The sequence below is a fragment of the Hippocampus guttulatus genome, chromosome 13 (assembly GCF_054856545.1).
Source record: "Hippocampus guttulatus isolate MCC_2025c chromosome 13, RoL_Hgut_1.0, whole genome shotgun sequence".
NCBI classification, from domain to species: domain Eukaryota; kingdom Metazoa; phylum Chordata; class Actinopteri; order Syngnathiformes; family Syngnathidae; genus Hippocampus; species Hippocampus guttulatus.
The window spans coordinates 1678591-1702749 of NC_141273.1; the positions used below are offsets into that span (position 1 = coordinate 1678591).

The 24159-nt window shown below is 42.9% G+C and overlaps 1 protein-coding gene across 5 annotated transcripts in view; it reads right to left on the reverse strand.

The window, feature by feature from the left end:
• The window catches only part of bltp1 (bridge-like lipid transfer protein family member 1), an 88959-nt gene that overhangs the window by 55115 nt on the left and 9685 nt on the right, over window positions 1–24159 (reverse strand). For all 5 annotated transcript variants that reach the window (XM_086128047.1, XM_086128050.1, XM_086128049.1 and 2 more), the window contains exons 6-34: window positions 23857–24031; window positions 22191–22272; window positions 21853–22046; window positions 21163–21242; window positions 20711–20861; window positions 20402–20558; window positions 19999–20077; window positions 18819–18910; window positions 18558–18675; window positions 18319–18474; window positions 16489–16586; window positions 16095–16279; window positions 15222–15328; window positions 14915–15138; window positions 14135–14350; window positions 12601–12738; window positions 11379–11555; window positions 9150–9278; window positions 7418–7537; window positions 6950–7281; window positions 6621–6871; window positions 5889–6129; window positions 5247–5738; window positions 4655–4928; window positions 4012–4149; window positions 3829–3899; window positions 1564–1737; window positions 1110–1230; window positions 810–959 (exon numbers count right to left, since the gene is read on the reverse strand). In XM_086128047.1, the coding sequence (XP_085984173.1) occupies window positions 810–959; window positions 1110–1230; window positions 1564–1737; window positions 3829–3899; window positions 4012–4149; window positions 4655–4928; window positions 5247–5738; window positions 5889–6129; window positions 6621–6871; window positions 6950–7281; window positions 7418–7537; window positions 9150–9278; window positions 11379–11555; window positions 12601–12738; window positions 14135–14350; window positions 14915–15138; window positions 15222–15328; window positions 16095–16279; window positions 16489–16586; window positions 18319–18474; window positions 18558–18675; window positions 18819–18910; window positions 19999–20077; window positions 20402–20558; window positions 20711–20861; window positions 21163–21242; window positions 21853–22046; window positions 22191–22272; window positions 23857–24031 (4922 nt within the window). The remainder of the gene's footprint in view (window positions 1–809; window positions 960–1109; window positions 1231–1563; window positions 1738–3828; window positions 3900–4011; window positions 4150–4654; window positions 4929–5246; window positions 5739–5888; window positions 6130–6620; window positions 6872–6949; window positions 7282–7417; window positions 7538–9149; window positions 9279–11378; window positions 11556–12600; window positions 12739–14134; window positions 14351–14914; window positions 15139–15221; window positions 15329–16094; window positions 16280–16488; window positions 16587–18318; window positions 18475–18557; window positions 18676–18818; window positions 18911–19998; window positions 20078–20401; window positions 20559–20710; window positions 20862–21162; window positions 21243–21852; window positions 22047–22190; window positions 22273–23856; window positions 24032–24159) is intronic.

Here is a 24159-nt window from a genome sequence, read left to right on the forward strand (position 1 = left end):
AAAATGAGTAAAAAACAAACGTCTTTAGAAAATTTCTTTGGGAAGGGGAAAAAGGGAAAAGGCCCAGCTAGGAGACTGAAGAGGAGCCTATGACTTCCAAGAAAAAGAAGGCTCCATTTAATAGACAGTATTGGGAGTCCTACTTAAAATACAGATTTAGCTCAACGGGAGATTCCCACGAACCAAGCCCACTCTGCATAATATGCGGCGATGATAAGTAGTATTTTTCATGCACTTTGTATTTGCGGTGCACCTTCTTTTGAAAGCACGATTAAACTTTACCATCGCGACCAGAGAGTGTTGCGATCGGATAGGATGTTCCTCGTCTCATGATTCGTGTTTATTATTAATGTTAGGAAAATACCACAGTTTTCATGCATATCATGTTATTTTATTGTATTTCTCCATCACACTTTAAAGGCCGGTCCCTGAAAATATTGTCTGACGTTAAACCGGTCCGTGGGCCAAAAAAGGTCGGGGACCCCTGGTGTAAATGACAGCCACTGTTTACCATTCCAAGTTAGTTTTTACTTTCAGAATACAGTTTCAACGGAATATCTCGGTATGAAAGTACCGAAGTTGCTTATTTTTTTGAGGAGTGCTTAATGCTTGGGGGGTCGATTTCAAATATATAGTTTGGTATCCATACGATGACCACCAAACGTTCTCTCTTGTAGTACTGCACAATAAGAAAGAACTTTGCTAATTTTAATGTAAAATATATTTACTCTGCTGATGACGGCGGTTGCTGTTTATCAGATATTTTACTGAACACTGAACCTCTCATAATTGTGTGTCCTGAGGTTTACCTTCGGGATGGAGACATTAGCTTGGAGGCCCTTGATTTTCACATTATCTGGTTTGACAGACAGGTCCGTCTGTCCATGAGAGATATTGAGGGAGCCGTGGGTCGTGCCCTCATTCTTGGAAAGCTTGTGCTCCTGTTTGAATGCTTGGCTCTGCGTTGATACAGATTCACAACAATGAGACTGCAGCCAAAGGACAGAAAACTACCCTCATTTTTAAAACTTAGCGGATCAAGAAGCTCTATTTAAAGAAGAGCAATTCGAACCATCGCAATTTCCCCTTTGTACTCTTGTTTTACTTACAGATTCAGTAACTGTAGATTTGCTGATCTGATAAGCCTCATTGAGAACTTTCCCATGCAGGTCATCTAGAATGGCTGCAGGATGACGAACACTGGCAAAGTGGACCATAGACTCGATGTACCTGAAACCAATAAAATACAAACATGGGCTGTAACATGGCCAGATATTTCAAAGCATTTCCTTTCACAACAACAGAATGATAATACTGGCACCAACAATATTACATACAACAATATAATAATCTTAAATCCAAGTGGAAACACACTGTCAGGAGAGATAGTGGCAACACTTCAGCCTGAGGCAAGATATCTTACATCCATAAACATGATTGTAGTTTTCACACCTAATGAGCAATAAAATATTCACACTGGTGTCCAGAGATGTCTTGCTGCTGACTGGTGACGTTTTCATTTTTTAAAAAAAATTAACAACAGGACAAATGACAGTTTCCTACCTGTCCAGGCATTCAGCCACGAGGGGTGTAAGCACCACATTGATGGCCCCCTTCACCTCCACTATGGCTGTGGTCCTGGTCTGAGCTAAAGGCTGCTCCAGAGACCAGTCATCCGTCGTCGTGTCCTCATCAGTATTCTCCATAGCTCTCTTATCCAGGGGAGTATACGGCGTACTGGAGAAAAATCAAGATATTTGACAAAAAATTCTCTCGCTGTTGCTGGAGACACAGACACACGGTTGCAGAACAGAGCTGCCAGCATATAGAAATTCACTTCCAGAACAATTTATCTAAATCTCTGCATTTAAAAAAAAATAAAAAATCACAAAAACATTACAGCGGAACAGTTGCAGCATATTAAGTCATAGGATATCAGGAATTCTGCATCCTGTTTAATTGCACAACATAATCATTACTGTAAATCAGTGGCTCTTAACCTGGGTTCGATCGAACCCCACGGGGTTTGGTGAATCGGTCTCAGGTATTCGACGGAGCCTCTGCCATGGAGGTTAAGACATACACGACTCAACATGTCAATTAGTTATGACATGCCCGCTTGGCCATCACTGGCCACAGATGATCACATTACATTGCTTGTCCAATCAGCACAGCGGGAAATTTAGTTCGCTCAGTAATCACCATGTGACTGTCGCAATAGTACATCATACAAAAATAAATAAATAAATTTTAAAAAAACTACACTTATGCCATGTAATTTTATTTACTTTTTTCTGTTTTTAATAAATGTTTTTTTTTAATGTCTTGACTTGGTAAAAAGTCCTATTTTTGTGTTTCACTAATGAAGGGTTCGGTCAACGTGCATATGAACTGGTTGGGTTCGGTACCTCAAACAAGGTTAAGAAGCACTGTTCTAAACTGTAATGAATGAAATTGTGGCTTAAATGATTACGGATTTATTGTATCAACCATGTAATGGTAGACACAGTCGCAGCTTGAATCAACGTAGATAACTCATTCAGTACCAGCCAATTCTGGACCAAGTCTGAAAAGACGTTTAAAAACGTCTTTGGGAGTGAATGAGATAAGGACAAATAGACAAAGCTAGAAAAAAGCCATTTCGCATCGCAGTTTGTGAGGCAAAATTTGCAGGTTTTTTGCCTCATCAAAACCGCCAGGGAAAGTCGCACAAAGCTTTGTCGGTGGTCAAGATAAGCGTGACGGCACTTAGGCTGCACTTGCGAGCAACAAGCTTCGGCTGGCTAATAGTGCGGATAAACACACTGTGGAGTAATCCTCATATCCATGGCGGCGAGTAAGATACTTCTGAAAACTGATTCTCACAAAAGGATGACGAAGAGAGACAGAGAAGCCATGTTATATTATCAACTTCTTTGGAATTTTTGATTTTGAGGATAATTACTTTTCAACAGAAGTGTTTTCATGCTTAGCCCTCATGGGGCTAAGGAACAAGTGTTCCTGTTGATGGTGAGATTATCTGATGGCCTGTTGGAAAGGGTACAAAGAGCTTTTCTTTTTCCGGGACTCTAAGTTTTAATTGGTCGCATTGCTGATGCGATGTCTCCCGTCTTGAGTGGTCCACCGAGGCTGTTTTTATTAAATAATTACAATAACTGAGTTTTTGGGGTTTTTTAAAAAACTTTTTCCATTAAATGTTTTTGGGGGGATTTATTTATGTTTCGGTCAAGTATCCCTGTTAGTTTATATTACTCATTTATTTCTTGAATGTTTTTAAGTTATTGTCGGCATTGGTATTACAGGTTTTTTTCTGTTGATCTTGGTTCTTGGTGGGTCTTTATAAAATTGCAAATCTGTGACTCGGAAAAAAGAAATGAGCTCATCAGAGGCTATGGTTTGATGTTTTGAAGAAAAAGTTAGAGAGAGCCGACTTGGATGGTTTGGACATTCCAGAGGAGAGATCAAAGAGAAGATTGATGGATGTAGTGAGGACAGCTGATATGAGGGCCGCCGGTGTAAGAAAGGAGGATGCAAAAGATTGGCTTTGATGCAAAAGGATAATACACTGTGGTGACCCTTCATGGGACAAGCGGAAAAGACAAGAAATAGTAGTACTGGTCAGTATCTGAAGCGTCTTATTGGCCCGACACGGCACCGTACAGGCCCCGGGGCATCATTACTTTCGGTTGCTGGATTATAAAAAATATCCATTAACAATCAGTGTTACTGGTGGTACGAGTTAGTGCTCAGAGATTTCCCGATTCGCAACATTTGGCAGCTCTGTGCAGATTATTTAAAAATAATAATAATAAATTGTGCCTTAAATACCTGTTGTTATCTCCCATCAGCTGAAGGCCTCTATCTAACAGAGAACTGGCTGAGAGGCCGTGTTTTATCACCTGAAACAGTTGTGTCAGTATTAACATACTGGTCTATACTGGTTGCTGATGTACATTTTCATTATAATTAATTGAATGTGCTGACTATCCTGATAAGATAATATACAACAACCTTAAAGCTTGGAACAGAGAGCTGGTCAAAGGAGGCTGAGCTTTCTTCACTTGTAGGCGTGTCAAGATCTAAGGGACGGTGTAGAGAAGACTTAGAGGTCCTCTTATTTGTGGGCTGCTTGACAGACCAATTGGACACCTAATAGAGGACAAAATAAACAGTGTAAAGAAAACAGGTTAGAATTGGTTCAACCAAATCGGCTGTAATAAAGTTGTCTAAATCAGCAGTCCCCAACCTTTTTCCCCCCACGGACAGGTTTAATGTCAGACAATATTTTAGGTCAATTTCCCCTTCCCAAAAACGTTTTTTTTTTTTTTTTAAACTCATTTTGCAAGGTCCCAGGTAACCTATCACGTGACCGAGAAGCGTGCCGTGACCTGCGTCAAGAGTGGCATACTGTCGACGGATGTAACAGAGAACGCGGTATTTTTTCAAAATAAAACATCTTTCAGATTCCTAAATAATATGGAAATAGCTTAAGTTCCTTATTTTATCTGTGCGGCCCGGTACCCAATGACCCACAGACCGGTACCGGTCCGCGGCCTGGGGGTTGGGGACCGCTTGTCTAAATCGGAATCTGAATGAGCAGTGTAAATCAGTATTTTAAGGTAGGCATGACAATTATACATGATTAACATAACACCTGATAGTGCGCTAGGTAGTTCTGGTAGCACGCCATCACGTGGGGCTGTCTCGTTACTGGGCCAGGCTCTGACATCTTTTCAGCCTCCACTGAGCTCTCTTCCTCCATGGCGAGAGCAGATACAAAGGAGGCCTGAGATATGTGGCTTGGCAGAGGCTGGGAAGGCAATGGGGGCAGCATTGGTGGTAGAGGCAGAGGACGAGGCTCAGTGATCAGCTCCCCGTTGAGGACGTAAGTGAGAGGACCTTCAACACTGTGGTAGATGGAGCTCCGGCTAAACAAGATGAAAAATATTTCATCAAAATTAATACTAAGTTTGAAAGGTATTCGGTACTATGTATAATTTTTAAAAAATGTATTACTGAATAGTTTCCTTGGACATCAGAGGACATTTCGAGACATTAAATTGATCTCTTTCATGTTACAATACGCAGCTTAGTCACAAGCGACACCCCGATTCGATATTTAACATTATTTGAAGTCTTTCCCTGTTCTAATGTCATATTTGTCTCAGCTTCCGGAAAAGCAACACTGAAACCAAGGTAAACAAATAGATGGATGACATTGCTTTTAATTACAGGATTGAACTGACCTGTAGTTCTCCATGTAATAAGGCGGTTGGGGCGGTTGCTGCATCTGTTGCCTTCTCCTCTTTTTCCGTCCCGGATATGTTCCTGGACCCTCATCCGCACTGCTAATCGGCTCAAAGTCTTCAGCGGCAGAGAAGTAAGCTTCGCTGTCAGCCACCGACATGCTGGAGTCGGCGGATCGGTACTGATGGAAGGTGTTGGAATCTGCTGAGGGTGTGAAGGGGAAAGAGCCATAGCTTCGACGCTGACGTGGTGAATCCAGGACGTTCTCGTCACTTCGGGAAACATCACCACTGAACTGAACACCTCCAGACAGCACTGGGGGAGGCCTGTCATTGAAAACAGCAGCTGACAGGCTCTTGGTGCTGCCTAATCGACTAGAGTGCACTGAGGATTGGCGCTTGAGGGGAGAGCACAGGGGTGAACGCACGGAGGTGCGTTCCTGGGAGTTGTTTGGTGAAATGGGCGAGCCCTCTGGAATATCCCGGAAAGTGCTGTCAGAGTGGCACAAGTAAAGAAAGAAAAAAAAAACAAAAATAAATTTAGTATGTAAAAGTGGAAATCCACGGCAGGACTAAAATTGATCAACCATGATACCTTTTTAAATGAGTATCACAATCAAAAGCATTCTGAACATTACTCACTCAACAGAACTTTTGCCATTCACAGGGAACATGCGTTGTTCGACGCTTGGCGAGGGACTGTCCCTTTCTCCAGCCAGCAGGGGCAAAGCCGCACTGGAGGAACTATTCTCCTCAGAGGAGGAGGCAGAGCTCTGAGAGCGTTGGGGTACCTGAAGACTAAGGTGCTGCTGACCTCGCCTCTCAGGCACCTCAGGAGGCAGGCAGGGAGAGTGCGTATCTGTTTTCAGTCCAACAGGCCTTCCTGAAAAAAACAACAACAACAACATTGATTAGATATAAAGTACATAAACTAGTGAATGGAATTGGCGCTCAGTATAATTTGTAAGTCATAAATCGTAAGGGTATAATTCAAATGTTTCTGAACAAACCTCCCAATGACAACAGTACCTCCCCCCCCCCCCCAAAATAAAAACAATAAATGCACTACTCCACATTATTACGCAGAACAAAGTGTCGAGGCATTTTATAGGTTGAAAAGAACTGAAAAAATAATTTATTGAATTTGTTGCATTAGTAGGTCATACTCTATGAAATCAAAACTATTTTAATGAAAAACATTGAAACAGGTCAAGTTGTAGGACTTGCTTGACTCTTGACCAAGGTGGATGCTTTTTGCTCTGCTCCTGCTCCGCTTTCCTTATCTCCCTGCTTGCTGACTTGGTCAATGTGCTGTCCTAGGTCTCAATTTATTCTATTCCTTGACATATGACATTTCATTGAATCAGTTCCTACCATCCACTTTGGGTGTTTCCTTGGTCATAATCCACTCTCCAGGTTGAAGCAAAGACTGACCATAACACATATCAGGTTCAGTGCTAGAAGAAGAGAATGCGGATGAGGAGGACGGTGTCATCTCTTCCAGTTTGAAAAAGTCCAAGCCCATGTTAGTTCCTCCAAAGAACCTGCAGCCTCCAAGGCAGCCACAGCGATTACGGCTGCGCTTGTTTCGAATGCCAACCTCTTCAGGCCACAGGAACCAGAGTCTTAAAAGAAAGATGAGGGAAACAGGTCACTATAAAGTAACAAAAGCAATACTGCAATGAGAGATTGTGTTTACGTACCTTTTGGTCTGCGTGTCATGTAGTTCTAGAAATTGCCTCTGCACTTCACATTTGGCTGAGTGGTCAGCGGCCAGGGCAATGTCTGCCGTAATGAGGTTCAGGTTGATCGAACCCGCCTCCAGCCAGACAGAGCGTCGCATCACTGCTGGCTGGCAGAGACTTGGTGGCTGACCTGGGACTTGCCCCTGCCCGGCCGGCAGCAGCCTGCTCATGTCACTGTGCTGCTGTTGCTCAACGTACTGCTGGATGTTGAGGTCCTGCACCACAGCACTGATCCCCTCACCCACTGCCTGGTTATGCAGGTTGCAGTTGGCCACACGTACAATACCCGTCTGGAAAGAAGTAGTATGTGTTACACTGACAGATACAGTCAAAAGATACTAAAACACCAGTTGTTGTTCTCCCATAGTGGAGAGTTTTGTGGGATAATTCAAATTTAATAGAATAATAAGTGAGTGGGTTAAATACTTTGATATTAGCAGCACAGCCATATTCAACAATGAAAAGGTCCACTCCCTCCATGGCCAGTCTCGTCATGGTGTACTTGAGCTCCTCTGATGTTCGACAGTGACCCGGCATGCAGGTTAACTAAAACACAACATATTTGATGGTTGACAGTGGTAGTAGCAAAGGCATGCTGACTTTAAAGGGTGAACACACGCACAAGGTAATCGATGGCGTGCTTCAGAACAGCTGACATTTACAAGTCCAGTACTTTTGGTTTGTGCAACGTCCATGATGGGCTCAAGAACGGCTTTCCTCTGCCCTTTATCTATGATCACGATATCTGGTTGGTTCGCCATTACCATCTTGTCAGTCTGGATCTGGAAGTCCCACAGGATCTTCGCTCGGTCATTCTCCACCACCTTCGGAGGTGTTTCCCATTTTGACCTTGGGGTTTCTAGTCCATACTCCGCACGGATGTTTCGGTAGACTATGCCAGCCACCTGGTTATGGCGTTCCATGTAGGCTTTCCCTGCCAGCATCTTACACCCTGCAGTTATGTGTTGGATCGTCTCAGGTGCCTCTTTGCACAACCTACACCTTGGGTCTTGTCTGGTGTGGTATATCTGGGCCTCAATGGCTCTGGTGCTCAGGGCCTGCTCCTGAGCAGCCAGGATGAGTGCCTCTGTGCTATCCTTGAGACCAGCCCTCTCGAGCCACTGATAGGACTTCTTGAGATCAGCCACTTCAGTTATGGTCCGGTGGTACATCCCGTGTGGGGGCTTGTCCTCCCATGATGGTCCCTCTTCCAGCGCCTCATCGTCTGTTCCCCATTGTCTGAGGCATTCTCTGAGTACGTCATTCGTTGGAGCCTTCTCCTTGATGTATTCATGGAGCTTGGATGTTTCATCCAGCACAGTGGCTCTCACACTCACTAGGCCTCGGCCTCGGCCTCCTTCCTTACGGCTTGTGTATAGTCTCAGGGTGCTGGATTTAGGATGGAACCCTCCATGCATGGTTAGGAGCTTTCGGGTCTTAACATCCGTGGTCTGAATCTCTTCCTTTGGCCACCTTATTATTCCTGCAGGGTATCTGATCACTGGCAGGGCATAGCTGTTTATTGCCCAGGTCTTATTCTTGCCATTGAGCTGGCTTCTTAGGACTTGCCTCACTCGCTGGAGGTATTTGGCCGTAGCCGCTTTCCTTGTAGCCAGTTGGAGGTTGCCATTGGCTTGTGGTATACCGAGGTACTTGTAGCTGTCCTCAATGTCTGCTATTGTTCCTTCAGGGAGTGAGACCCCTTCAGTGCGGACTACCTTTCCTCTCTTAGTCACCATCCGACTACATTTCTCAAGCCCGAATGACATCCCGATGTCGCTGCTGTAGATCCTGGTTGTGTGGATCAGGGCTATGTCCCTTTCGCTCTTAGCATACAGCTTTATGTCACCCATGTAGAGGAGGTGACTGATCGTAGCTCCATTTCTGAGGCGGTATCCATAGCCAGTCTTGGCGATGACTTGGCTTTGGGGGTTCAGTCCTAAGCAGAACAGCAGTGGGTAGAGTGCATCACCTTGGTATATGCCACATTTGATGGACACTTGGGAAAGTGGCTTGCCATTGGCTTCAACATACATACACACTATATATATATATATATACTGTGTATGTATGTTGAATATATAAAATGAATATATATAAAGGATTGGGGAAAAGAAAAATCACTGTAAACAGTCCCTAAATGTGTCAAGCAAAGTACCTTAGCATCGCAGATGCGACGGTCAACGCCATGCTGGCAGATGACAGAGGGCTTTGGTTGTTCAAGCTGGAACTCGCGGGACATCACATGGAAAACAAAATACTCCCCCCATTCTGTCATACTGGCCACCTAAAAAAGATTTGTGAAATTACAAAGTATTAACTGCAAGAACTAAAATTTTTTGGGGGGGGGGGGTTGTTTTTTAAGAGTTGCAATTGTCATCATACACACAGGGATAAAATTGTCTCCCGCACAGTTAATGAAACCCACAGTGTTCACAGAAATAACTTGAGTCTGAACAAAGTAACAATGACAAAAAATATGAAAATCAACCCATGAACATCAGACATTGCTTTTAAATTGTGGTTCAGCAGAATTATTTAAAAAACAACAACAACAACAACAACAACATCATCATCATCAACTCATGAAACAGGCCTGGACAAAAATCACATTACGACAAGAATGGATTGATAATTGGTTAATAATTTGACCACCGGGAGGTGTTCAACCAAGGTGTGTCCCCAAAAGGGTGACAAGTCGTCATTAGGCAGTTCAGTGACATGGAGGGTACCACACACTAAACATGGGCCTGAGGGAGCGAAGGTGAGACTTGTTTTAGTAGATGAGAAAAAATTATACTTCAGAATATTAGAGATAAAGTCCATAAGACCAGCTCCAGGCAGCTTGACGTTCCTGTGACTACAGTTGCACATACCATTCAGAAATTTAAGATTCACGGAACTGTCACCAACCTCCCTGGATGTGGAGATAGGCGGAAAATTGAAGACAAATTGAAGAGACGGGTGATACGAATGGAAAGTAAAGAGCCTATAACAACAACCAAACAAATTGCAAGTGAATTCCAAAGTCAAAGATGACCTCCAAGGTGTACGTTGGTTTTAGATCGCACCATCAGTCGATATTTGAGGCAAAGTGGACTATTACAAAGACATTAAATCATAAAAAGTGAGGGGGGAATTTTCCAAACTGCCTCTTGACAAGTCATAAAGCTTCCGGAATAATAATGTTTGGACAGACCAGTCTAGACAGAGCAGACAACTGGAACTTTTAGGCAAGGCACATCAGCTCCTTGTTCACAGGTGCAACATTGAAGCATACCAAGAAAAGAACACTGTCCCTACTGTGAAACATGGCTGAGGCTCTGTTATGTTCTGGGTCTGTTATGCTAAATCTGGCACAGTGAGCCACACTCATACCTATCAAAGTTTCAATTCTGGAGACAAATGTGCTGCTTGGTCTCAGTTTCAGGTCATGTTTCTTGCATCCAGACAAAGACCCAAACATAGCTAGAAACTTCCAAGAATGGTTAAAAGTCAAACATTGAACTATTAGCCCTGATTTAAATATTTTTTATTTTGACTTCAAGATGGCGCCGCGAGAGTGGCTGCCTTTCCAGCAGCTCCTATATTTTGTTCTTCTACTTCTTCCTTTCATAACTTTGCTGCTGTGTATTGGGAATTTCTCCATTGCGAGACGAATAAAGGGTTTCTATCCATCTATCTAAATCATCTTTGGGAGGAGCTACAACATGGAATCTGGAGAAAGCACCCTCCAGCCCAGAGAAAACACAAACACTTTATTCATTAAGACTTGAAAGTTAAACAAATGGTTTGATTGCAGTGATTGCCTGAACAGGTTGTGCAACAAAATATTAAGGGTACCATAAATTTCATCGAGGCTTAATTCATGAGTTTGTTTTCTAAAAGAATTCAGTTGAACCATGAATGAAAAGCAATGTCTGATTTTCTTTACATACTTTTCATGAAATGTTCATTTCATCTCCTACTTTAGTCGGATTCAACTTATATCTGTGACCACTGGGCGTTTTCTTTCATGAACAGAGAGGTGCCCACAATTTTGTCCATGTGGATGAGACAGTTCACGTCAATAGAACAAGGTTGTGTTCTACTGTGTGATCTTCTGTCTGTTGCAATTATTGGCTACCAATAAAGACAGGGGAAAACCTTCTGGTCGTCCTAATTTCAGCCAGCAACAAAGGATTAACATTTGATGGGTTTTGCATCTTCATTTTACTTTGCTAACACACTCAACATTACATTTGAGTGAGAATTCATGACTTCATTTTTCATAACATTATCTGTATGGTTGACAAAGGATTTACGATGGTGACAGTTATGAATCTGAAACTACAACCCTGCATTTACAATATTCCCATTTGATGTCAAGCGAAGAACACATACACACCTGTGGAACGGTCACCCTCCCAGTCAGAGCCCCTGCCTGCATATCGATGAGCCAGGCGTATTCAAGGGTGTCACTTCCTAGTGGCAGCCCCTGCGCAGAGAACATGGCATGTGCTCTCATCTGCAGGCCCGAAAGGCTTAGGTGGCCATCCCTCAACACCCCGTCCACCGAGGGACGCTGTGAGCAAGGAAGAAAAAAAAAAAAAAAAGACAGTAGTTTTCATAAGTGGAAGGTTAACTCATTCACTGCCGCTGACAAGTATAATTGTCAATTAAATTTTTTCAACGGGGATGGGCGGAGAGCATCTGATGCAGCTCCACTGTAAATTTCAAACTTGGAAACAAATTTACTTTTTGCACAACCGCCACATACATATATGTCTCATTTTAGAAATGATATCAGGGGAGTTTGTGAGCCCACTGGGGTACACGGCTACATTTTGTGCAGCCTACCTTTTTTTGTTCCGCTGAGTGTAAAAGAATGAAAAATGGCACAATCAAACTTTTTTTATTCCTGGTAAAAGGAGCCCATTTTTTCATTTGGTTGTTTGGTGAATACCGTATTTTCACGACTATATGACGCACTGAATTAAAAGGCATAGTGTCAGTTACGGTTGCTATTTCTCTATTGAACACATACACAAGATCCTCAGTCAGAGGCAGCTTCAGATCTTTCTGCACTGTACGGTGCAAAAAAAAAAAAGAAATGATGTAGAATTATGTCATAGATAAACAGTCGTAGTGGCTTTTCTTGACATATTGATACGTCTTGGGGAATAAAAAAGTTCAAGTGTCAGCAATTCACTTCTTTATGGGATACGCCTGTAATGCCACTTTGGATCAAAAACTCTTGGATGAAAGAAAAACTGGGATGAAGCTGAATTTTTCTCTCTCGGGCATGTGACAGGATTTAAACTATTATGCGGGAACTTGGTGAAATGGTACCCCACAGGCAAAGTTAGACACACGCTAGTCTGTTTAATACTTCTCAGTATAACGTTAGTGCATGAAAAGGAGTATGAATGGGAGGAACTGTGGAGTTTATATTTTACTTCTTACATTTCCTTTGGGGGTAGCACAACTGTTGACACTGGTGCTCCAAACAGTATTATGTAAAATTGCTTGGTGCAAATTTGGACTCAAGACACATTTTGATTCAGAAATGCATCACAGCTGTCTGTAATGAGGTCCAAGTATGGGTGGATGGATGGATGATTTCTTACCTGGTAGTTGTCACTGATAAAGATGTGAATAGGTGACAGCAGCAACTGAAGCATGGTCTCCTTGTAACCCTTTTTCATTTCAAAACATAACCGCTCCAAGAATCCAGATGGTCCTTCTGGCCCCTCGCTGCTACAGTGCTGATGAAATCCAGGAAGACAAACATAAGACAAACATCTGTGGATTTTTACGATACTGTAGATCACAGGTGTCAAACTCAAGGCCCGGGGCCAAATCCGGCTCGCCACGTCATTTCATCTGGCCGGCGAAAGCAAATCGTGCGTGGCAACTTGCATGATCGTTCTTAACATCGGTATCGAAATGTCAAATTGTCGTGTCATAAATATCGTTGAAATTTTGCAATAATATTGCTACCCTGTTTACACCCATTTGAACAATAATTCTATAAACCATTATCGTTGACTTCACAGATTTTAAAACTAGTAATCCATTATTTTTTTTGTGTACAATAATGCGATAAGATGATAAAACGTTTTTATGGTTTCATAATGGCCCTCCAAGGTATCTCCAAAGTGGCCCGTGACAAAACGGAGTTTGACAGCCTTGCTGTCGATCAATCCAAAAAAAAGACGCTTGAATAGAAATGACATGCACAGCTACAATGAACAGAACGTCAGTTCCATAACATTGTGTCCCAATTTCCTTATTTTTTTTACATTTTGTCAAGATTATCGCACATTTATTGCAGCGTATTATGTCATAGGATAAAAAGAACAATGTATACTGTTCAATTGCACAAACACAATCATTACTCTATTACCATAATTGTTCATAAACTTTGACATTGATATTTGTCACTGTCATGTATTGATTGCACCAACTTTGGAATGATGCAGAGTCACAGCCTCAATCAGTGTTCCACCATCCAAAATACCAAGGGATGAATTAGCCTTAATCAATTCTATTTTCAACTGCAATCAAGTAAGCAAGTCTATTCAATTATATTATTGTCATCAGCACTCTACTTTGCCAACAAACAAATTACATTGTTGATAGATTGGATTCCAGAGTTAAAGCACAGACAAAAGTTTGGCTTCGAATTAGTGCAATGCACGCACTGTTCTGTTTCTTGTCTCCACTATTACTGATGGAGCTATTTCCATCTTGTGGGAGTAATACAGGATAACATATCTTACAGCAAAACATTTTATATATGAATAGACTTTTAACGAAAGTTAACGAAACGGCGTCGTACTGGTCCTAATGTTCGACGCTGGATTTTTTAAAAAATATCCCTAACAATCGGTGGTTGATACAGCCAATGCGAGTTGAAATTCAGTGATTTCCATAACAAAATCCGGATATTTTTCCATGACAAAATCCAGATAATCCATAACATTTGACAGTTCTGGAGATGCTATGCCAGAAAAAAAACCTAAACTCAATGGCTTTTACATTCTGTCCAGTTTCATCCATCGTCACACGGTTGCTCTTCTAGTTTATATTTTTACAAAATATTACACTACCCATTAGTGTTTACTAAGACATAAAATGTACAATGGCAGTCAGCCTTACCATAGGCAGTCGACCATGGACTTTGTAGAGATTAATGAGCACGGTTATATTCCAAGGTCGCAGGTCCAACGGATGGATGTCTGAAGTTTCCTTATGTCTGCTGTCTTCCATTCCAAGAGGGGACCATCCGAGGCCGGATGAGGAAGTGGACAAAACCGGACTTGACACTGTCTCTTCAAAGTCAGTATACATGTCATCTTCACCAAAGTAATTCTCCTGAGAAAGCGAAAAGAGTGGACTTGAGAAGGTTACCTGATTGACAATGGGCTGTAACTCATATACCCCCGTTTTTCAGACAGACACTTTATAGATCCCAACAACAAACTTTATTTTTATCCATCCATCCATCCATCCATTTTCCGAACCGCTTGATCCTCACTAGGGTCGCGGGGGGTGCTGGAGCCTATCCCAGCCGTCTTCGGGCAGTAGGCGGGGGACACCCTGAATCAGTTGCCAGCCAATCGCAGGGCACACAGAGACGAACAACCATCCACGCCCACACTCACACCTAGGGACAATTTAGAGCGTCCAATCAACCTGCCATGCATGTTTTTGGAATGTGGGAGGAAACCGGAGCACCCGGAGAAAACCCACGCAGGCACGGGGAGAACATGCAAACTCCACACAGGGAGGCCGGAGCTGGAATCGAACCCGGTACCTCTGCACTGTGAAGCCGACGTGCTAACCACTGGACTACCGGGCCGCCCTTTATTTTTATTATCATTAGTTTTTTTTTTTTTAACAAAGACAAAATCCCAACGAATATAAAGGTATTTATACCTTGATGGAAATCAAAGCCCGAAGTAAAGGCCCATAAAGGATAATTTGAGAATCCGGAGACATTTCCATCTCCACATGAAGTCTATCAGGTGGAAGATCCGAGGGGTCGGTTGGTATCCGGCTGTGGCCGGCTGAGGCAGAAGTGTAGTATGGGTGACTATGGTGTCCCGAAGTGTGCTCCGGGGGCCGTAAAGCTGACAGCATTGATTCTTCCATTTCAGAAACTGCAGATGGGAAAGATACACAAGTAAGGCACATAGGTTTTCAAAAGAATAAACAATGTGTGGGACCATGGTAGACCGCTTACATGACTGTTTGAGTTGTTCATCAGCTTTCTGGGGATATATGGGATGCCATGTGTAGTCGATGATGAGCAAGAAGTTCGGTACACTCCAGCAGTCAACCCAGCCAGCTCTGAAGTTGAGGAAATATTCAGAACACATCACAATGCTGAGTTGAAAACATGTAATGCTGAGTGAATCATATCCCGCTGGAACAGAAATCTTGATTTGCATAAATACAGTGTCACCTAATTTAATTCTGAAAGAAGCAGCTCTATCAACAAGACACAATTTTGAAAGAGTACTTTTTTCTGTTTTCCTTATTATTTTACAATCACGATTCCCGAACTTCAAATTCTGTTAAAAAAAAAAAATGTCTAGGAAGAGCATACACGATGCCACTGGTTGCTCTTTGTCTATTGTTTTTTAAGAAACTAGTGCTTTACTCATCAAGAGTGTGATCCTTGGCTCACACGCTGACACATGCAAGTTTCATCATGCGCCATTTGTAAAAATGGATCAGTAGTACAGCGGAGCAGGGGGCTCGATGTTTGGCCGAGCCAGCTAAAGTGTGCTCATTTGCGTCTCGTGCACTGGTGACAGCACGGTCTGCCAGAACTCGTGATTTGCACGACATGCCCATCGACAGTTCATGCGTGGATCACGGTCACATGGTTACATTTGTGCAGAGACATACTAAGTATCGAGACTCCACCCCCAAATCCGTTATGAGTGGGGGTGGAGGTTCGAATTGTTTTTTTTAATTGCTGCACACATTTGCTGTGCTTTGTGAGAGTGTGACAGTATTGCGCAATTGTTCACACGCGCAGCTTGGAGTGAACATGGGGTATGAAGCGATTTTCTTTGCAATTATACACACTTTTTCCCACACAACTTACTCTGCGTTGGTGATATTCCTCCACCGGGACTTGTTGGGTTTTGGCGGCGGGGCACTTTGATTTTCCCCTGGCGTGAACATGTCTGGGGGCAGCTTGACATTCTGGTAATCTTTGGCAAGGGTTAGGAGGGGGTAGCGGCTAGGGTGGCACTCAGGCAAGGACAGTCGCATGTCTGTATCCTCTGCCTAAAAATGTCAAGATGTACATGTACTTAGATCCACACAGTTAAAGCCTATTTCAAGGACAACAAATGCATCTGAATCTAAAAATAATGTATGAGCCATCTACAGGATGTATTTTTACTGCAAGCAAGGAAAAATAATTGCACTTGCAGTAGAAGTATTTTTGCAGATACACGTTCAAAACAAATCACACCTTAAAAAAAAAGACTGACCTTCAAACTGAATCGGGTATGGCAGGTTGTTGGAACAAACTCATTGAAAGGCAAAATGAAGTCGATATTCAGCGTCTCACCACAAGCTGCCAGGTACACTACAAAAATGATACAGTAGGGAGTAATACAGTAATACAGAGAAGAGTCCAAAACACTGCCACGGTCCTTGGTTCCAGCACAGAAAAGGATTCATGTAAGATGATGGTTGTGCAAATATAAAAGAAAAGATACCGCTAGATACTACAATGTCAACAATCACTGTATATGATGAGCTAAGTTCAGCCTCGGTTGTTAGCCTAAGATGTGACGGAGAGTCTGAAGCACATGTGTATCATTTTGCCCTGTGAGTGGAAATGAAAAAGGTCAAGCTTTCAATCTTACAAACGAAGGGGGTCTCGTTGTTGCTTGGCAATTGCTATTTTTATGTGTGGTGAAGGCAAGATCCATGCACACATCTGCTGCAGTATTTCAAACTCCGTCCTCCCTGCCACCTCCCCGTCAAACAAAAACGTTTGTGCATGACACCGTGGACTGGCAGTACAACAGGCTGGCACACGGTTGGATTTATTGTGAAAAAGTGTGGCTGTTGAAAAAACTCCCACCGCAGCAGCAGACCTAGGGAGTGGGGTGTTGTACTTCATAAATAAGTCCACCCACACCCCCCTGTGCTCTGCCAGGGCCTTCCTTATGCAGTACATGTGGTTGGGTGACTAGTGGCATTTGAAGCGTTGTGAAGCAATTTTTGTCCTATGTCCATTTCGCCCAAGTAGGCTGAATTGAACTTTTGACCACCTCGCGTCAGCATCGAAAACAGATTTAATTCATACGCCACACCCATGCACATGATAGCGCACGCACATGATAGCGAGCGCACATGCACACGCACGCGCGCACACACACACACACACACACACACACGAGGCTTACAACACAGCCAGCTTCCTTAATCAGCTGGATTGAATTGTTTACAACAACTGTGTGTGTCAAGTGTCAACCAAGATAGCAACCATCATCGGTCACCAGACTCACTGACTATGTGTAAACTTTTTGGGACAAAGGACAAGCTCCCGCTTGACGCAAAGTGAAGTCACTCCCTCCTGCATAAAAACATGGTGAACACGCACGAGACAAGCGGCACGTCGTGATATTTCACATTAGACCAGAAGCAATATAATGGTGGATTACACTCACAAAACAGGTTGGGCATGTTTCTGTCAGTTGTTAATGAAATGGGAATCCATAAATACTTGACCCAGTTGACGACAATTACAGGGACCACTTCTGTCCTTGCTTAGTGCATCCTTTAAAAAATAAAAATAAATAAATAAAGTTTCTCGTCCTCCGTCCGCTAAATGGGCCTTCATCTGGGAGGGATGGAACTGTCCCATGGACATAATGCCCATGTCTGTGTGGGTGGATGAATGGATGGATGGATAGATGGAAAGATGGATAGATAGATGGAAAATGGATAGATAGATGGATGATAGACAGATGATTGGTGGATGGATCGATAGACGATAGATGGATGGATGGATGAACACAGTATAAAAATTGTGTATTCCTCAGTTCGAAATATTCCTTCCTTTTTTCCGATTTATACATACAAGACAACAACCGATTGCTGTGATCAACACTCACCTTAGCAGTATGTTTTGTACGTGTTTTTTGGGGGGGGGGGGGGGGGGTGAACAAGGAGCAGTTTTTGGAAACCAATCGGGTCTCTCCTGTCTTTTTTTTTTTGTTTGTTTTTGTTTTTGTCATAAATCAGGAGCCAGCGGGATACAAATTACAGGGCTCATAAATGAATTATGATAAACATAAATTCCTCACCATTCTCCTGCTGCTTGGTGGAGCAGTCAATCCAGTTGTGCTGATTTGCCGCCCAGATCATCTCAAACTGATGAAAAAGCATTTTGAAAGTCCAGGAATAAGGAACAAAGGAGTAAATGTCTGGAGCGTTGTCACTGGCCCAGTCCTGAATCAAATCTGTTAAGTCAACAAACAAAAAAAATGTTCAATGAATCTTATGCATCCTCCTCTGAGGTTTCAAAGAAGTTGTTCTAACTCACCAGTGAAAAAGTTTTTCTGGGCATAGATGAAATGGTAGGTGGCCTTGTACACCTCAATCTCACACTGCCAAGACTGCGGCATGTTCCATACTCGGGCGTAGCTGGCAATCACATGGAACTGAAATTTCGGACACAAAAGACATTTTGGCTTTTCCTATGTTTAAATCATGTGTTTCACACCAAACTGCATATTAACATCTTGACTATTTCAAATTTTTCTCTGTAGAGGCACTTATGTAATTATAATTAGCTGCTACTTACAGCTAACATCTCAGCCTCAAGGAGAGTCCTGTACTGCATACTGCTGGTGGTGTCAACATGAAGCAGCTGCCCTTTGATGGTGGGCAAATAGCCTGAGGGTGGAGGCAAAAAGCAGCACCATCAGTTCGTTAAAGTTATAGATCCGTTAAGCATTAACTTCATTTTTAAATAATCTAATGAAACTAAACATGAGGAGCATTACTTACAGAAACAAAGTACTGCAATCTCTAAAGCTGAATGGCCCTGAAGGAGAGCTGTGTGATCCAGCAATGTATATAGCGTAGTATACTCTCACATTGGACAACACCCTGTACTATTTTTGAATCGTTAGTTTGATGTGTCTAACTGTAGTCATTGAGCCAGCAAATTTGTGATCGGGTGATTTGTCTCCTTCAGGTATCTGTAGCAAAAATATGCCAGCAACTCAGGTACTTTGTGATATAATTAGCGAGTACGAGCCCTACACTTGTTTAAAAAAAATGTACGTTGGTGTGAGAGAACATTTTTTGGATGATATTAAAATTAATAGTGGGTTTCTAAAATGAAATACGGTAATGATGACATTTTTAAAAAGTTCTACACAATGTCCCTTTTCAAGCTCGTAGCGATCAGCTAGTAACATGAGGCATGCCATTTTATCCATTCAAAGCCCCGTTTTTTTCTTCTTGCAATCATCACAGCAGCCTGTTTTAGAGAGAAAAGTATTTCGGTACAAAATCGAAAATGCACTTTTGGCCCATTTTTAGCAGATGATGTTCGGGTGGTGCCCTGACACAGTGGAGCACTGACCCTGGGCCACGGTTAGTGTCAAACATAAGGTCAATAAGCAGCACAGATAACGGATGGATGTAATTGTGTGTTTTTAAATTTGTCAATTTTCCTTTTTTTGGGGGGGGGGGGGGGCGGTAAAAGCACTGTGAATTGTCTTGTCTATGAACTGTGACATACAAATTCTCAACTCAACTGTATTTATAGAGCACTTTCAAACAGCCATCGCTGCATACAAAGTGCTTTTGTTGAGTTAAATGTATTCATTTTTATACTAGATGGACATACTTTTTGTCTGATGAGATGAGATGATAATCGGGTAAAATTTGACCTGCACACTAGACATGGGGCTTCTATACATTCTGTACATGAGCTAAGTTAGGTTTCAGACATTGTGGCACAAAAATCTTACCAGTCTCTCCGACGGTCATGGGGATGTTGACTTCCAGGTAAGAACCTGCACCTACATTCACATGGATGGCATTGGTTTCCTGGTAACAAGAATGAAGACAGAGAAGCCAAGTTTCCACCAAGCTTTAAACTTTAGGTTGCCACGTTATGTTTAAGACAGCAAACCCGACTCTGAGCATTCCCGCAGTGGATGTTTGGTCAAGAGGAGGAAGCTGTGAGCTTCAGAAATACTATGTCACCATAACAATCAGACAGCATGTCAAAATTAACAACCTACACAAGAAACACAACACGTTGGTACGCCACACTAATATTTTTCATAAACCAGAAAAAAAAGACTTAGAAAGAGGGAGGAAGTTCAGAAAGAAAAAAAAAAAACCAATCACGAAGAGTGTAACACGTACCCTGTTTTTGGTAAAAAGTAGGTCAATGGTAGCATCAGCAATGATGTTCATACGGAGCTCAAAGGCCTGGATCTGCCTCGGTTGTCCTGGCTGGGCCATTTCAGTCACCTTCATGTCCTGATAGTCCGCCGGCAAGAAGAACTTCCAGAGACAATCCCTATAAAATAAGTTTGAATGTGTTGTAATACAAACTTGAAGATGTCAAGCTACCGTGAAAACTACATGCTACATAAATATGACTTCACAACATGACTTGATATTTTTCGAAACTCTGTATCAGTGTTTCCTTGTACGCTCTTGCTTGTGCACCTCTGGCGATCCGCCCAGGGACCATAGTTGAAATCGGTTCCTTTTCCACACACAATGTCAAGACCCCAGCATGGAGGAAGGTCCTGGAGCTTATCATCCTCACTGGGTGTCTCAGCTTCCTCGCCGCTCTCGTGCTCCATTGGTACCACACCTGCAGATGTGCACACAAAAAGGGGTTTATTAGCACTCTGAAAGAATGCATTTTGACAAACTATCAACTACACGACATGATTCAATTAACATCGAGAAGAACCTAGCAAACAACAGTAAAAGTGAAAAAAGCTTTCTCATTGGTTGCTTATACTCTGTGCATTTCATTCCTGCTTGGGTGCCGTCCGTCCGTCCGCCCGTCCATCCAGCCGCCCGCCCGCCAGTCCGCCCGTAACACTTATCCTCACGAGGGACACGCAAGGTTGTTAATATTCAGTGTTGTGTGTCTGTGCATTTCATACCGGGCTCATCTTGGTAGTAGTAGATGTCTACATCATTGGACTGCATGACCACAAAGCCTTCGCCCATCAGCCTGGGAGGTCTACAATGAAATTGCAAAAACATTCCTAAATTTTTGTGATGCGTTCATAAGGTGCTCTGTATTTTCAGACATTAATGTTTCCATTTCCACAATGGTTTGAATATCCATCCATCATTGTATTTTCTGAACCGCTTTATCCTCACAAGGGTCGCGGGGCGTGCTGGAGCTGTTCTCGGGTAGTAGGCAGGGGACACCCCGAACCGGTTGCCAGCCAATCGCAGGGCACACAGAGATGAACAACCATCCGCGCTCCCACTCACACATGGGGACAATTTAGAGCGCTCAATCGGCCTGCCACGCATGTTTTTGGAATGTGGGAGGAAACCGGAGAAAACCCACGCAGGCCCAGGGAGAACATCCAAACTCCACACAGGAAGGCCGGAGACGGGATCGAACCCACGACCTCTGCACTGTGAGGTCGACGCGCTCACCACTGGATCACCGGGCCGCCATGGTTTGAATAAGTTTACCAAATATAGTGTCAAGAGTCGTTCAATCGTGGCACATAAAAACAGAGTGTTTATGGCCAAGAACTTCATCTCATCTTATTGAATGTACAGTATTGATCTTCAAAAAAAATCTGGAATTACAAAGGTGGAGAATAACTTACTCATCAGTCTGCATGCCAACATAGCGTGGGCTAGGAACCAGCATGACTCGCACGTTCTCCAGCGAGCCCTTTACGATGTGCATGTATTGGTCCAGGTGGCTGGAAGGAGGCTTGGTGGCATAGGTCAGGAAGGCATCTTCAAAGTTTAAGCACAGCGTCTGTGGAAGATGGTGATTCCCAAATGCCAGCCGACCCTTCAAAATGAGGAAGCAAACATAAAATACACATATTGAGGCTCCAAAACCACACGTTTTAAACACAGAAAAACGACTTTCTGATATCGCTCCATTACTGTTTCAAAGCAGTTTTCAAGGGGTGCTAATTTGTAAAGAACTCACCGTACTTATGTTAACTTTGATAACAGGGATCAGGGAGCGCCAAGATGACGTGGGGTCTGAATTCTCTGTTTGAATGTTCACACTGCCAAAGAAATAAAAAGAAAATGACATTTAGTCCTGCCAGTGTTCCCCGTGCCTATTATCCATGCTGCTTTTAATGAGAAGCATTATGCTGCGATCAGACCATTTCCAAATCGTCAATTCAGTTCGCATGGCCAGGCGCAAACGCATGCCAGGCGGTGTGGATAAAGTGTGTCAAGAGAAAAATTCGCTCCGTCACTCATTCCGCTGGAATTTGAAAATGTCAACACGATGTGACATTGTGTTGCGAACCACCAACCAATCGGCATCAGGAAGGTACCTACCATATCATATGCAGCAGCGTGACACAACATTGTCTTTTGAAATCAAACTTTGGGGCAATTATTTACTATTTACAGTAACAGTTCCAAATATGACGTCAAATATAAATATTACAGCTATTACTCTAATGTAAGAACAAAGATGATAAGGCAGTCTATAGTTATATATATATATATATATATATATTAGTGTGTGTGTTTTAGGTACTGTTCTCATACTGGATGACCCATCCACATTTGCATCTGATCGGTCAAAGTCAGATCAAAGCACGCAATTCCATATGAAAATATGAAATTATGCACGGCTTTGCGAAATGCATATTACATGTGCCATTGTCGCAGTTATTTTGTTCTGTGCAGCCCTAATGTGTACTTTATACTGTATATTGGATTTTTGATGGCGGGTGGCCGGTAGGCGACTGTGTCTCACTCGCTTACAATAGACCCTACAATAGATTTTCTACCTACATGTGACAGCTGCTGTGCATTTGAAGGGCTGCAATTTGTTACTTGGCCATATCATGGAACCGCAATTCATAGTTTGAATTGCTGCAAAACCAGTGGCCGAGACTCGCCACTTGTGAAATATTATGGTAGAAGCCTGCAAGCTGCGAGTATGCATTGTGCAGCGGAGGCTTTCACAGTGCAGTTGATCCCGCCCCATGCCTGAGGCCAGGCCACGCCAAGCGAGGACAGTGCAGCGTGGTGCTGGGCCATTCTGGAAGAGTGGAAAATAGGCTCTAGAGGAATCGGATCTGCAACATGGGAGGACAATGTGGAGCCACGTCAGCTCGCCAACACAGCTCGTAGCTTCTGCCTCAGTGCAGCGTGTGCCTGGTTCACGAGCAGCAGCTCGGAGCGGATTATTTTTACATGACTTGTCACGAGTAGGAAGCCGCTTGTTCTGACTGATAAGCTTTGCGGAAGAGGAGGCAGACACCATTTATGTGAGAAATAGTAGATACAACAGATTCTGGTTCGGTTATAAACTTTGCAAAAAAATAAATAAATGAAGGTGTAACGATTGTGATTGTGTAATCTGGAATCACGTTTGTGACCATAAAACCAAAAATTGTTCAGCCCTACATGACAGATTATAATTATAAATGAAAACAGAGAAGGGTGGAAAAAATATCACTTCAAGATGAAGAGATGCCAAAAACAGTCATCTCTGTACAAAATGAATCAATTAAAAAAAAAAAATCTATCTCAAAATGGAAGACAGCGCCAAACAACACAGAATTCAACACAAACTTCAAAATTAAAATGTACCAAATAATACATGCTATCAAAGAAGGTCTCACCGTTCCAGGGTCTGTTTTTTCCCCTCCCCTTCATGGTCGTCATCTTTCTTGAGTCTGCCGAGTGTCGGCTCCAGGCCGAACGTCTCTTGTAGGTGGGCATAAAGGTCAGTCCGATTGTAGACGTGGAACTCAAAACCGTTCACTGTCACATAAAGCCTGGTCTCCGCCTTGGGGTCTGATGACACAACAGAGCTATACGTCAATACATAAAATCAGAAATGGATTTGAATCTTAATTTGGGCCAAAATCATATCCTAGCTTGAGTCTTTCCTCGTGGAGTTTGCATGTTTCCCTTGCGGTTGC